The sequence below is a fragment of the Alligator sinensis genome, unplaced genomic scaffold, assembly GCF_000455745.1.
Source record: "Alligator sinensis unplaced genomic scaffold, ASM45574v1 scaffold505_1, whole genome shotgun sequence".
In the NCBI taxonomy this organism is placed as follows: Eukaryota; Metazoa; Chordata; order Crocodylia; family Alligatoridae; genus Alligator; species Alligator sinensis.
The window spans coordinates 809,956-823,378 of record NW_005841940.1 but is presented as its reverse complement, the minus strand read 5'-3'; the positions used below and the strand labels follow the sequence as shown (position 1 = coordinate 823,378).

The following is a 13,423-nucleotide window of genomic DNA, read 5'->3' as shown; positions in this document are numbered from 1 at the left end:
CCTTGGGGGCTCGGACAGTAAAGAAATTCTTCCTTATGTCCAGCCTGAAACGATCTTGAAGTAGTTTGTGACCATTCGACCTCGTCATCCCTTGGGGCGCTCTGGTGAACAAACGTTCCCCCAGATACTGGTGGTCACCCCTGATAAACTTGTAGGTGGCCATCAGATCACCCCTGAGCCTGCGCTTTTCCAGGCTAAAGAGCCCCAGGGCTCTCAGCCTGTCATCGTAGGGTCTGCTTCCCTGACCTCTGATCATGCGCGTGGCTCTTTTCTGGACTCTCTCAAGCTTCTCCACATCCTTTTTGAATTGTGGAGCCCAAAACTGGACATAGTACTCCAGCTGCGGCCTCACTAAGGCCGAGTACAGGGGGAGAATGACGTCCCGGGATTTGCTTGAGAAGCATCTATGGATGCAAGCCAGCATTTTGGTCGCTTTACTAGCCGCAGCATTGCATTGCAGGCTCATGTTCATCTTGTGGTCAATGACGACCCCCAAGTTTCTTTCTTCCATAGTGCTAGCCAACATAGCACTGCCGAGCCTATAAGGATGCTGCGGGGGGGTTTTTCCCAAGGTGGAGAACCTTGCATTTATCGGCGTTGAACACCATCATGTTTCCTTTCATTCTCTGCCTTTATTATTACTGATTAACCATTAAAGCAGCAAGGTATTAAAAGTAAGTAGCTTTTTGCCCTACTTTGTTCCATCCAAGACATTCCAAATGCTTTATAAACATTAGTGAGTTAGCTCCACAACCTACTCTCTCCCCCATTATGGTGAAGTATTCCTCTACAGGTACAGAGGAATTAAGCAACTTGTCCAAGTTCATGCAGGAAGTTGGTTGAAGAGCTGGGGATATGATACAGGTCTTTCTTCTGTCCCACTCATTTCTTCCTGAGAAATATATGTGTGTTTCTCTTGTTTTCAACAACTCCTATTATGACTTTTATAGAGAGAGGAGATATGCCTAGTGGAGAGAGCAGGAAACTGTGCTAGACTTGGCATTGTCACTGATTCAGTTTGGGATCTTGGTTCACTTATTTAACCTCTCTGTGCCTTAGCTTTTCCATCTCTCCTTAATTTCTATCTTATGTCTAGTGAAGTTTTGAGGGTTAAAGTTTGGAAAGACCTTTGAAAATCCATGGAAATTCAAGCACCATTCTAAATGTCGGGATGCCAGCTAAACACTAAAAATATCTGTCTGTCTATCTGTCTGTCTTTTCTTTCCATTTTTCTACAACATCTAAACTTTTTTAACATACAAATGTGCATTGACTTTGTAACATGATTAAGCAGTGGTTGGTTAAATGGTAGGACTGACCAGCTTGACCATATCCATCTTAGAAGACTGCTGTAAAAGGAGACTTTCCAACTTCTGTAAGACTTTTCCTCCTCATGAAAACAAGGAATAATCAGAAAACTAACAGTGTGACTGGGTGACTGCAGCTTTGAATCAGACTCGTCCAGAATGCACTGAACTTTGTCCCAGACTAGCCGTGCACCAATACAAACACCTGCCAACAGGTTTTCTACGTGCTGTACAGTTAAGGGATATGCACAAGCCAACCAAGAATGAGAAGCTGCATAATGCTACTCAACAGCCCAAATCACTTGGGAAGAGGTGTAGCTGATGGCAGATATTTCCAGATGTTTTTTAATGTGTGGATGATGTAGCTGCTGTTATCCAGATATACTGTACAAGACCTTGTGCTGGGAACTCTATGCAGGCTGGGTCTGTTGCACCTGATTTTTATTGAGGCAATGCAGGTATTGATTTGTCAGTAGCTATGGATTCAGCCTGAACTTGAGAAATTCAAACCAGAGTCAGATAATGGGAGGAATCTCACTGGATGGAGAGAAAAAGTCCCTTTGGGAAGAGGAAGTTAAGGACAGATGCATCATTAGAGATCTTTGACTCTGCTTTTCTGTTTTAAGTACAACATATTACTTTAGTTAATTGCAAAGCAGTAACTGAATGGGATAATCCCACTTGCTGCCTTCAGCTTCCAGCACCCACCCCTACCACCTGTCAGCAGGGCACGGGAACCCTAAGAAGGTGCTTGTACTGGGTGCTCTCATGTGGCCACATAACATTGCCATCAGCTCAGCTGCTGTCATAAATAACATGTCATTTTAACAGTGTTCTGGAAAATATACTTTCTGAATGCTCTCCAACCCAGGGGTCCTTTGCTGATTCCTGTACATCACAAAAATCACTGGAGCCAGGGTGTAGATCACTCACCAGCTTAGTATCTGTGCTCAACAAATTCTGGCTGGGCTCCAGTCCAGGTGGAGAGACCTGATGAAGAATGGTTTGCGTAGTCACCATAGAGTTGTTTCCATGGTGGTTGCTGCTGGATGACTCTGGCTCACTGGCTGGCTGCTGGTTGTATCTCACTCCTGTGTTGGAAGAGGGGAGAGATTTGGTTACCACAGATGAGGCTGTTCTAGTAAATTAGGACAAATGAGAAATGCCATTCCCTTTCTAAGTATCTTCTTCAGAGGTGCTAAGTAGTGTTGAGGTGATGTTGCCATGATGGTCCAGGAGATATGCAAGAGGCAAGAATACTTGTGGATGATATCTTTAATTGGACCAACTGTATGGTTACTATAGATATAGGCAAGTTTTGGGTATCACAGTACCCTTCCTCAGGCCTCTGAGATGGAAGCAGACACAGCTTAGCCAAATGGCAGATGAAACAGAGGCGCTAAGTTCACTTCCTGTTGGAAATAGAACAGTGTTATTCCTTTAGTGCCGTTTCAGAGCTGACGCTGCATTCACTGAATCAGAATGTATGTGCATATGGAATCTGAGAGCCACGAATATCTGAGCCTGCCTCTGTCACAAGCTGGCCAAGTGGTGTGTGGCCAGAGGACTGATGGGGTATGTGGCTATGTGCATCTGGGAAACAAACTGTGAAGCTCAGTGAGTTAGAAATTCTTCCTAAGAGTAGGTGGGAAAGGGAATTCTCATGGAGAGATTATTTAATTTTCCATTTTCACTCAATCCTTAGTGATCCTGTTCACCAGTAGACTGAAGATTTCTTCCTTGAGGAGAGACCACTACCTCTCAAAAGGATAGGTGTGATTCTGTCTCAGTCTTTTAGTGCTAGGCTTTCCCCATGCTGTTGTCAAGGAAATCACTTAGTAGCCTCTCTCAAACTGACTAAAAGGCATCCTCTCAACACTGAACTCCTCCTAACGCACTCATAAATCTGATTTTCCCCTTCTTCCCTCATTGGGTGTCCATGCTTTTGTCACCTGCACCCCTATCCTATGTTATCCCACTTACTGTTTTGGTCCTCCTACAATACTGATCACCTTCCAAAGAGAGGCACTAGGGAGTTGCTTTTGTGCCTGCATTTGTCAGGCTCAGCAATCGCTGTTTCATCACTCCCTCTGTAGGGTTATTACTCACCATGAACTTTACTGGGTGAGAGAGCAGGTGGTGGCTGAAGGGAGGAAGAGCTGTGTGATGTCAGTGAGGGTGCAGAGTTGGGCTGTGGCGTGCTGTAGGTATCCATGGCCAGCTTGTGTCGAAAGGCCTCCTCCTTCCTCCGGTTGGCAAACCAGTTGTAAACTCTCACCTCAGTTACCAAGTTTGAACCCAGCCCTTGGGCCTGGGATGGGGAGACACCCCGCTGAATACATTCTGCCCTATCAAGGAAGAGCACAGAAAGGAGCCTTGGTGATCTAGTCCAGCAGGTCCCAACCTTAGGTTGAGACCCAAATGAGGGTCGCAGGGGCAATGCCAGTGGTGCCGCACAGAAAGGACAAGCCGTGGCACGTGTTGGGAGCTTCCCCACCCCCGTCCTAGGGTTGGCATCACCACCGCACTCTGCTCCCCGCAGCAGGTCACAGCAAAAAAGGTTGGAAACCACTGATCTAGTCAAAGCCAAAGACATGGAGCACGATGACTGAGATGTCTGGGCAGACTCCTGAAACAAGTCATTCAGTTTTGTGTCCCCTGTCACCACACTGGTTCTCTATTCCACTTCCTCGCCCAGGCCCAGGATGATGCTCTTGGGGGGTGGAAGGCAAACTGATAAAGAACAGGTTGACCAAATGTGGAGGGTTCATAATTGTATATGGACTGCTGTGCATGGGGGGGGGGGGGTGGGGGCATAGTGCTGAAGGAGAAGAACAAAGGGCTACTTCTATTGGATACAGGGCTTGCTGAGCCCCCACATTGGAATCACATAGGCTAAAAGCTCAGTGGTGGAAGTTCATTCAGTGTCTGGCTCTAGCCAGTTGGCCTGTTACTGTAAGGCAGAGATATCAAACTCACCCTGGACCAGATTCAGACCACACGGGTTCCTCTGGGGCCAGATCCATGGGTCCAAGTTTAGGTGGCAGTGTGGGTCCAGGCCAAGTAGCAGTCTGGATCTGAGGGTGTGCAGCTGCATGGAGTCACACACCCCCAGCTCTGTGCTGCTGCCAGCAGCATGGAACTCTGGTCAGTCGGCAGTGCCAGGGGCATGCAACAGCACGGAGCTGAGGGTGCACAGCCATAGCTCACTAGACTACCCATGGGCCGGATACAGCAGCCATATGTTGAATGCCCCTGCTGTAAGGGCATCTGTGGGTTATGACTGGGTTCCTGTGCAAGTGCTTCCCTACACTGTTTTCTGCAAAATTAATCTCAAAGGAAGAACGGTGCAAGTTTAATTCCCTGCTTCCAGTTAGCGAGTGTTACTCAAAGTGAACGCAGCCTTGTGCTGTATGATGGAAATGCACAGAAGACTATTTCCTTCCTTCTCTTTCCCCTTCTCCCTCAAAACTAGAGCCTGGCTTTACCTGTTGCATTCCTCTACCAGTGCCTCTCTCTCTTCTTTGCTGGGATTCTTCTGTCTCTCATAGGCTTGGAATAGGATCTGCTGTGAGGCAGGACCCCACTTAAAGCGGTTTCTTCTCCCCTTCTTGGTAGGCAGGTCATCTCCCATGGGTTCCTCTGCCAGGATGCCCTGACCAGCATGTGTGAACTCTGGAAGCACAAATGGGCAAAAGGCTTTTTAGGTTGGTAGTTTTTTCTGTAACATTCTCTCACCTGGAACCCAGCTGGTCTGTCTTTGGTCCACGTCTGCTAATATGGAACAAAAACCAGAGCAGAATCTAGACAAGACTGCTCTGTAATTTATTAAAATGGATCTGGTAATCCCCAGTGGAGCCATATATACTTGGCCCTGATGTTAGACACATTGCATCTGTATTCCTAACATGAAGCAGTGAAAGAAATCAAAACAGCAGGAGCTTGGACTGAATCCAGCTGATGTAGAGTGCAGCCCTCTAAGACCAGCCATCAGTCAAATTAGCAATTTTATTAGGGACCCATAAATATGATTGAAACAGATTCCAGGTAGGCTCATTAATATGGAAGTGCAAGCTGCAAAATCCTTAGTTCCAAGCATGCATTTGTAATATACCTGCTTAGCATGTGTGAGATGATATTCCACTAATGGCTGGCTCCAGTGACTACAGCAGTCTATTGCTTACTTGTAGCTAGAGGAATTATTTAATTAGATTAAATTTCAGAGGCCTGCTTTTGAGGCTGAAGGTCCTGGATTCTGTCACTACTCATTCCCAACTGCTGCCTGTGTTTCTTACACAATACTCCATTGTGAGCGAGCAGAGGCCTCTGCTTGGAGAAAGAAGTAGAGTTGCAAGTGGAAGCCTATAATCTGTCTCTGTATGAAAAGCATAGGGTGGCTGCATGCTGTTTTGGGGGTTTCTGCCACCACTCAATTGGTCACCCCACTGAACACTGACATGGACTTGTCTAAACTTCCTGCTGGAAAGCACTCCTTCCACCTCAGAGCTGGGGATAGTTGTGGGAGATGTATGAGACAAAACTTAGAGAAACCTGTTATTGCTGTACTTACGCTGGGCCACCTCTCGCTGCTTGCGGACATACCAGGTGTAGAGGGCTGCTCTCTTCTGTGTCTTCATGGGTGTGCCCTTGTTGAGGTGCTGTGAGAGGTGGGACTGGTTCAAACCTGTGGTGTCTACCACCTCCCTCTGAGGAATGTTATGCTGCTGGAGGTAGGATTTCACCATCTTTGCTACCCTCCAGGGATCCTCTCTAGGAAGAAGAGAAAATGCATCTCAGAAAAAATCTTTTGGCTGTGTATCCAGGCTCAGCAGAAAGGATTCAAGAATATCAGCCAGGACTTATCTCTGCTTCTTACAAGAAGAGTGGACACCAGAAGCAGTGAGAACAATTAATCTTCTCCTTACCCCAAGTTGGACAGATTTGCTGTGCTGGATAATGGCACCTTTGCATTCGGACACTGTACTGCTTTGACCCAGTCTCAAAACTAAATTATGTGCTTGCTTAAACATTTTACAAAGTATTGTTAATAGCTCTGGAGAAGATGATGCAGGAGAGCTCAGGTCTGAAGGCTGGGCAGCAGCACAGCTCTAGCTGCCTTGTTGACTCAGTGGGTTGCCAGAGGCTGCAAAGTGATAAAGAGGACAAAGTCCAAATCTGTTGCCTCAGTACAAACACCCTTATCTCTGTTCCTGCTTTACCCTCTTCCACAACAGGTGGACAGTCCAAGGAGCAAGCTCAGCTGCAGTTGGTGCAGTGGGAGGCTGATGGGCAACTTTCTGAAAAAGTTTATTTTAAAATGGGACCACTCATCCCTTTCATAAAGGGTAGGTGAGAGCTGTATTAGGGTGTTCCACTTTTCACCATCTTCCCTGTGCCCCAGATTGGACTGACTCCAATAGCTATTTCCTTTCTGAGCTTTAAGCAAGTGGTGTATCAGTTCCTGAGACAAGAATTAATCTCCCTTTAGGTACTGCTTGTTTCAGTGAACCTATCCAGCAACTGTGCTCTGATACTTGCCTTCTCTAAATGCATACCCAGCCCCTACTCAGAGGCTCAGGGTCCTGAATGAGAAGATACTCAGGCTTGAGACTTGTGGCTTCTTTCAAAGTATGCTTCTGATTCAGCTAGAGAAGAAGAGGGGACCTTATTATCACCCATAGAAACCTCTGTAAGAAATTGACTTCCTTCTCATCTTCCAGCTGTAAGATGCCAAGTTCTCTCTCTCTCTCTCTCGCTAGGATATTTAGTGCTATATGGTAGGAAGAAAGGTGGAGGTACTTGTGAGCCTGATCCTCTAATCCTGTTTTAAAACTCTACTGTATAGTTTCAAGCACTATGCACTGCCAGTGTTGAGAGTCTTTTTGAAGGTGTGTCTGCTCTTCAAATACACCTGCATTGGGGAATCTCTTTACAGCCTGGGTAACCTAACATGTGGTAAAGGGTGGTGAAGTATGAATGAAGCCTTGACTGTGTTCCTGTAACAAAGACTGTAATTGCAGTGTTAGATGGGCATTATGATCCTATATAGTAGAGCAGGCTGTGTTTCTAGGGCAGTTGAATATTCACTGGACATCACAGCACCACCTGCAGAACCATTGACCAAAATACTATAGCATGATGGTTTCTAGGACTGTCTGGATAAATATTTGCCTGTGAACAGACTTCATGTCCCAAAAGGTCCTTTCCAGTCTTCTGTTCCTATTCAATCCTTGCCCCACTGTAGTCAGTGTCAAAACTCCTGTGGTCTCTAGCAGGAGGGTAGGATTCCACACCCAGCCTTATCTTGCTGAACTGATTTGGCAAAGGTCCCAATGCCTTTAGGGAGCTGGGACTGTAAAATTGGGCTGGCCTTGCTCAGTTCCTGACCACTTCTCACTTCCAAAGTCCCTCTTTGTCTTCGACTTCTCTTCTTTCCAAGTACAAAATGTCACCTATTTCTTTCCCATTCTACAGCCTCTTCCTCCATATTCTTCTTGTCCTCACATAATATAGACTTTCACTCACTCTTCATTTCCTATGTTCTGGTCTCCTGCCTTTGGCTTCTCCATATCCTCTGAACACACACTCCCTTGCCCCTCTTGGTATCTGGGGCCTAGGCCTGGTCTCCATTCCAGCTTCCCATTTCCTCAGTTCTGAGGTCACTTTTAAAGGGCGTTTTCACCTCCCTTTTGTTACCTGAACAATAAGTAACCCAGGTAGTTAGTTATAAACTCAAAGGGAACAAGAGGCTGGTTGATAATTTATAGCAACATCTCAAATTTAAATGGAAAGTAAATATCAAGTTGTTAGCATTAAAGAAAACCCATTCCAGAGAGCTGGGGATGTAACATTCAGGGGACCTTCTCTCTTTGTTCTTCCTGGGTTTTCTTCCCAAACTCTCTCTATTCTTTTCCTTCTCATCTCTCTCCTCCTCGTTTTCCAGGTTGTTTTCTTTCCATTCCTTCCTTCCCCTGTTCTCTACCATCTCCCAGGGCAATGTGTTTTGTTTCGCTTTTTTTTTTCCAGATTCCCTTTATTGGCAGAAAACGCCCTAAGTTCTTGGAGTTAGGTTTTGACCTTCTCCTTCTTTGAGCTGGGACTTAGCTAAAGGTGTGTTTAGAGGTTTGAAATGCTTGGGGCAATCTCTCTGGCGCTTTCCTTTGGAGGCTACTAGAAACCTATCACTGATGTCAATGCACAGACTGGACCTGGGATGGCCAGAGAACAGGGAAGGTAAGACTGTCCCCAGCAGGGTTCTTTTCTGTTGAATGTGGCCTGGTTTGACTCATTCTGGCTTATACAACCATATAATTAAATGGAAGGGTGTGGTAGCTTCATCTCTGGACCCTCAGCTATGGCTGCCCCCAGCAAGTAGCTGTCTGGGGGAAGGGCAGGGCCATTAGCTCTTGGACAATGCCCCTTTAGAAAATGTGCCGTCACCCTTGGCTTTGGTGGAAATGTGCTTGCAGTCTCCATTTCCTGCTTTCCCAATGGAATTTTACCCTTTGTTTTCTTGGCAAATGATTCCTATGCCTCCTTCCAGAGTAGAGCAGCCCTTGCCCTGACCCCGCACTCCTTATCATACGTTGGCAGTAAACCCCTCTGCTGTGGAAGTCTGCTTTTTTCCTTGTTATGCTCCCAAAGCCAGTCTGTATTCTCTCATTTCCCCCTGAAATATCTGATAAGTGCCCCCAGGAATTACTTTACTCCTTAACACACCCCAGTCCTGTTCCGTTCTGGAGGGCCCCTGGGAGGAATTTTCAAAAGCCCAAAAGTGCTAAGGTTTGCAAGTCCCATGGATAAAATCAATGAGACTCCTCCATCTAAATCCTATTCCTTATCTCTTCTCTTTGGGCTTCACAGTATGGGGGAGGGGAAGGGAGACTCTTAATTTCTTACTAATGACACCTCCTTTTGTGCGTGATCAGTATATTCTGTAGGGACAACATGAAACGGACTCCACTGAGTGCACTTAAGGCTGTTTTAAGGGAGTGAGGGCAATCTATATGATTTACCTATATCCTGTATTTACTGAGCATAATCAGTGATCTACATTGACAGTCTGGGAACCACTAAGTGGTTCACAGAGTACATATTAAAGGTCTACAAAGAAATGTTTGGTCACATGCTGTGGTCTCTTCTTGTTTCCAGCTTCTAAAGTGTATCAAAAGTGTAGAATAATGAACCCAAGGTTGTCTTTCCATGTAACCAATTGTTACAGATCTTAAAGGAAGTGGTTGTGACCATAGTTACAAAAGATGTTCATGAGACAATTTCTGTATTATAAAGTTGCTGACTGTGTTAGTCCCAGAATTGCTGGTATGGCACAAGGTGGAATTTGCACTTTGGAGTGCTCGCTTTGGTCGCTGGATTTGAACAAAACAGAATCCTACCACCATGATTTTGGAAGGGAAACACCCCCCCCCCCCAAAAAAAAAAACAAAACAAAAACAAACAAACAAACAACTGTATTGAGTGATGTCCCAGCTCGTAGAAAGGAATTTCTGTAATATACCATTTTGCTCTAGGTGTAATTGTATATAATGGTATTCTAAGGACAACCTCCTTAGGTTATCTTCTATCACAAAATAGTTCCTTTGCTAAAGAGGAGGTGGGGGGGGGTTATTGTTGTCTGCTGCTTCCCCACTGTCAGTCCCTGATATTGACCCAGGTGCATTGAATTTGCTTCCCCAAGAAAACAATTGTTTTTTAAAACATTGAACACAAAGACAGAGATCACATTTCCTATCAGAACAATCTCTCCATTACCTCATTTCAGAGATACTTCTAGTGGCTTTGGTTTAATATGTTCCATGAAGACCCTACCTGCCTTTTTTGTAGTCTGGGTCCTAAGCATTGCTTTAATGCAGTCCTGAATGCATGATAGAAATATAATTTTGACCTCTTTCTTACAACATTTATGGCTAAGGAAAATTTATTTTTGCTGAGTTTTTGTGAGGAGATCAGTGGTAAGACACAAACAGAATGAGGCTCCAGGAGATCCTGGTTCTGTTCTTAATCCTGCTACTAATTTTCAACATGGCCTTGGGCATGTCACTTTGCTTTTCTGTGCCTCAGTGTCCTCACCTGTAAAATGGGAATGCCATTCAAATCATGGTCTACAAAGAGCTTGAAATCCTGAGTTGGAAAGTACTTAAGAAGTGAAGAGCATCATTATAAATGCATAGCATAGGAATAAGCGGCCTGCTGGAATTGACAACAAAATGGAAGAGATCAGAAACCAGAGTTTATGCCAAGGTGAACCATGATCAGTTCCCAGATCAAGGGCAGGAATTCCTTCCAGGTGCAAGATTCTCTATACCAGAGCACAGTGGACAGAGTCCCACCCCTGCTTCATCCATTTATTAGAGAGAGAGAAGACAAAGCCAAGTACTCTTCCATGGCTTCCTTTCTGGAGAGACACCTGATAAATCATCAGAAGTTAATGATCAAAAAGCTTATCAGGGTCTTTTTGTTTATAAATTTATAAGACAAAAGAGAAATAATAAAGGCACTGGATAATTAGTAACTAGTCAGGGCCCGCCCGGTGCAACTGGAGCTCAAACTGCCCCAAGATCTCTACGCATACTCGGGAAGAAGGAGGCAGGGGTGAGACGGAGTGAGCAAGATGTGTGGAACAGAAAGAGCTGGATAGGCAGACACAGAAACAGTGGGGCTAGACAGAGAGAAGTGGGGATGAGAGAGAGCAAAAGAAGGAAAGAAGAGAGAGGAGTAGGACAGGGAAGATGGAAACAGCTGAGGCTTGTAACAAAGAAGGAGGGGTATGAAAAGTAGTGGCAGAGGAAGGTGAGAGGCTCCTTGGGTAGGCAAGAAGATTTAATTGTGTGGAACATTTTCCTCTCCAGGTAAGAGCTGTTCCAATTTTTTTTCCATCAGGCACTTTAATGTGATCTGCTCTAAATCTTCCCAGACTCTCTAGAGCTCAAGCAATGAACGTATGCCCTCTTAAATATTAATCCTTACTCTTACTCTTCTGTTTTGCTACCTATGGGCTTTTGCTGGGGTTTTGTGTTTGTTTTTCATTGTTGCATTTTGAATTGTATTTCCTTTTCCCATAGAGAGGAATGGACAAAAAGCCTCTCAGCCCTCCAGACTGATTTTAGCTTGCCTCAGAAAGATTCTAAATGGCAAATTGAGTCTCTGGGACCTTGCAGCTACCCAGTGTCTCCTGCCTGACCCTAACCTCAGAATGTGAGGTTTTGTGGTTGAGTTTCTTGATGTTAGGTAGATTGATAGAGAGAATTCCTCATACTTTTTGCCTAATATGATGGCATATTAAGGCAAGTTTGTGCAACAGTAGAGCTTGTAGATGGCATCCCTGTGTATATTTAGTATACATGTTGGGAAATGGAGACATTGAGCATGCTTACCAGGGCTGACAACTATTAGAGTGTAGCTGGTCTGCCCTCCATCTACACCCAAATCCCCATTGAAGTCAGGGGACATATGGTCTGCACAAAGACACCCGGATCAAGCCCTATTGGTTTGTCTTTGTTGGCAAACCTGACTGTAGCAAAGTCAGTAAAGAAAAATATGTACAACTTTGTAAAAATCTCAGGAAAAACTTAGAAGGTTTCTCCTCCTGCAGTGCAGATTCTCAGACTATTGTGATGGCAATTCATGCATTGTCTAGATTTGTGTGGGCTTGTCCTGTTTTTTTTCTTGGTGGCAGACACTGTGAATTCTATAAAATCTCATAGCCAAAGAAGCAGAAGCTCTACAGGTCTCTGATTGTTCTGAAGTCCTTTTTTCCCCGACAGTATTAGAACTTTTCATTTGTAACTGGGTTTTGGTCCTGTGTTTGAAATTAGATCAGAAGAAAAGTTTGAACATCAATAAAGGACGGTGAACTTGGTAGGTAAGTTTTGGCAGTGATAGGGACAATCTCTGCACACCCCGATCAACCCTGAATGCTAATATACTGCATGGAAGAAGTGAGGAAAACAGAAATGGAGGGAGAGAGGAAGAGAAGAAAAATGGTGTCCTTACTGTAATAGTCTCTCCACCACAGCCTTCTGGTGAGCAGCCTCTTCTGGACTTAAGTTTTCCAGCTCCTTCATTATCGGAGGAGTGAATTCCTCCCCATCATCAGAGGTTTCCTCCTCAGATAACCTGGACTCCCCCATCCCATTAGGGAGATTGGGAATTTCAGCACTGGGTTCTCCTTTTTCTCCCTGAATGGCACTGATGGCGCGCTGGCTTTCACTCTGGAGCGGATAGGGATCTACTTCACCCAGTGCTTTGATCAGAGTCTCCTTGGTAAGTCCTGACTCCAGCAGTGCTCCCAGCAACTCCACCTGAAGATGGCTCAGTTTTGCAACCATGGTCTTCAGTCTGATGCCTCTTGAATTTGAGTTTCAACTCGTTCTGCCTCCGGCTATCCCAACACCATATTCCTGAGGTAGCACGCCTGACTGTCAGCGGAGTGGAATGGCATAGCCTCCCGCCTTTACACCCCCCAAAAAAACAAAATACAAAAATGAGCCGCTTCAGACCCCCCACGACTGTCCTGAGCCAGTGCTGATAAAGGGACCCTTGGCTATCTGTTTACATTGGAGCAATGTAAATTCTCCAAGGTTCATATTTATCCGTGTGCTTAGCAAGTTACTGAACTTTGGACTTCAGCCTTGCAGCAGCAGTTCACAAAGTGCAGAGAGCGCAAGTTAGGGGGAGGGGGAAAGGCAGGGAGGCAGATGGGAAAAGGAGAGTAAAAGGAATGGACAGAGGAACAGCCAGGATAGGAGACCGCGATAAAAGAGGGGAATTGGAAAGTGAGAGCGCGAAAGTGTGGCTGGTTCTTGGCCGTGATGTTTTAAGAGCAGAGATAGACAGCAGGGGCTGGAAGTAAGTTTGTAGCGTCTCCACTCCAGAAAGGAAGGCTACTGCTGTTGAATGTGCAGACCCCGACCCGGAACATTTGGTGTTAACTCTACCAGGTGCTGCCTGCCTCAGAACGTTGGCATAGTCCCTTCCAAAAGCTTTGGGTTGGGAGCTTCAGGAGCTCTGCACAACCCCCACGAGTACAACCACTGGATTGATTCTAATGTTCCCAAGGTCTCCACTATTCTCTACAGACTCCAACTGGCTTCAGCAGG

General features: G+C 45.4%; 1 protein-coding gene and 1 long non-coding RNA gene across 2 annotated transcripts in view; one reads left to right on the top strand and one right to left on the bottom strand.

Moving 5' to 3' along the window:
• The window catches only part of HNF1A (HNF1 homeobox A), a 20,731-nt gene extending 7,314 nt beyond the window's left edge, over positions 1 to 13,417 (bottom strand). The window contains exons 1-5 of the mRNA XM_006019845.3: positions 12,318 to 13,417; positions 5,878 to 6,077; positions 4,796 to 4,982; positions 3,417 to 3,655; positions 2,241 to 2,398 (exon numbers count right to left, since the gene is read on the bottom strand). Of these exons, the coding sequence (XP_006019907.1) occupies positions 2,241 to 2,398; positions 3,417 to 3,655; positions 4,796 to 4,982; positions 5,878 to 6,077; positions 12,318 to 12,652 (1,119 nt within the window). The 5' untranslated portion in view covers positions 12,653 to 13,417. The remainder of the gene's footprint in view (positions 1 to 2,240; positions 2,399 to 3,416; positions 3,656 to 4,795; positions 4,983 to 5,877; positions 6,078 to 12,317) is intronic.
• The window catches only part of LOC102373051, a 13,493-nt gene continuing 10,303 nt past the window's right edge, over positions 10,234 to 13,423 (top strand). Inside the window, exon 1 of the long non-coding RNA XR_003093126.1 lies at positions 10,234 to 11,173. This is a non-coding gene — a long non-coding RNA (uncharacterized LOC102373051). The remainder of the gene's footprint in view (positions 11,174 to 13,423) is intronic.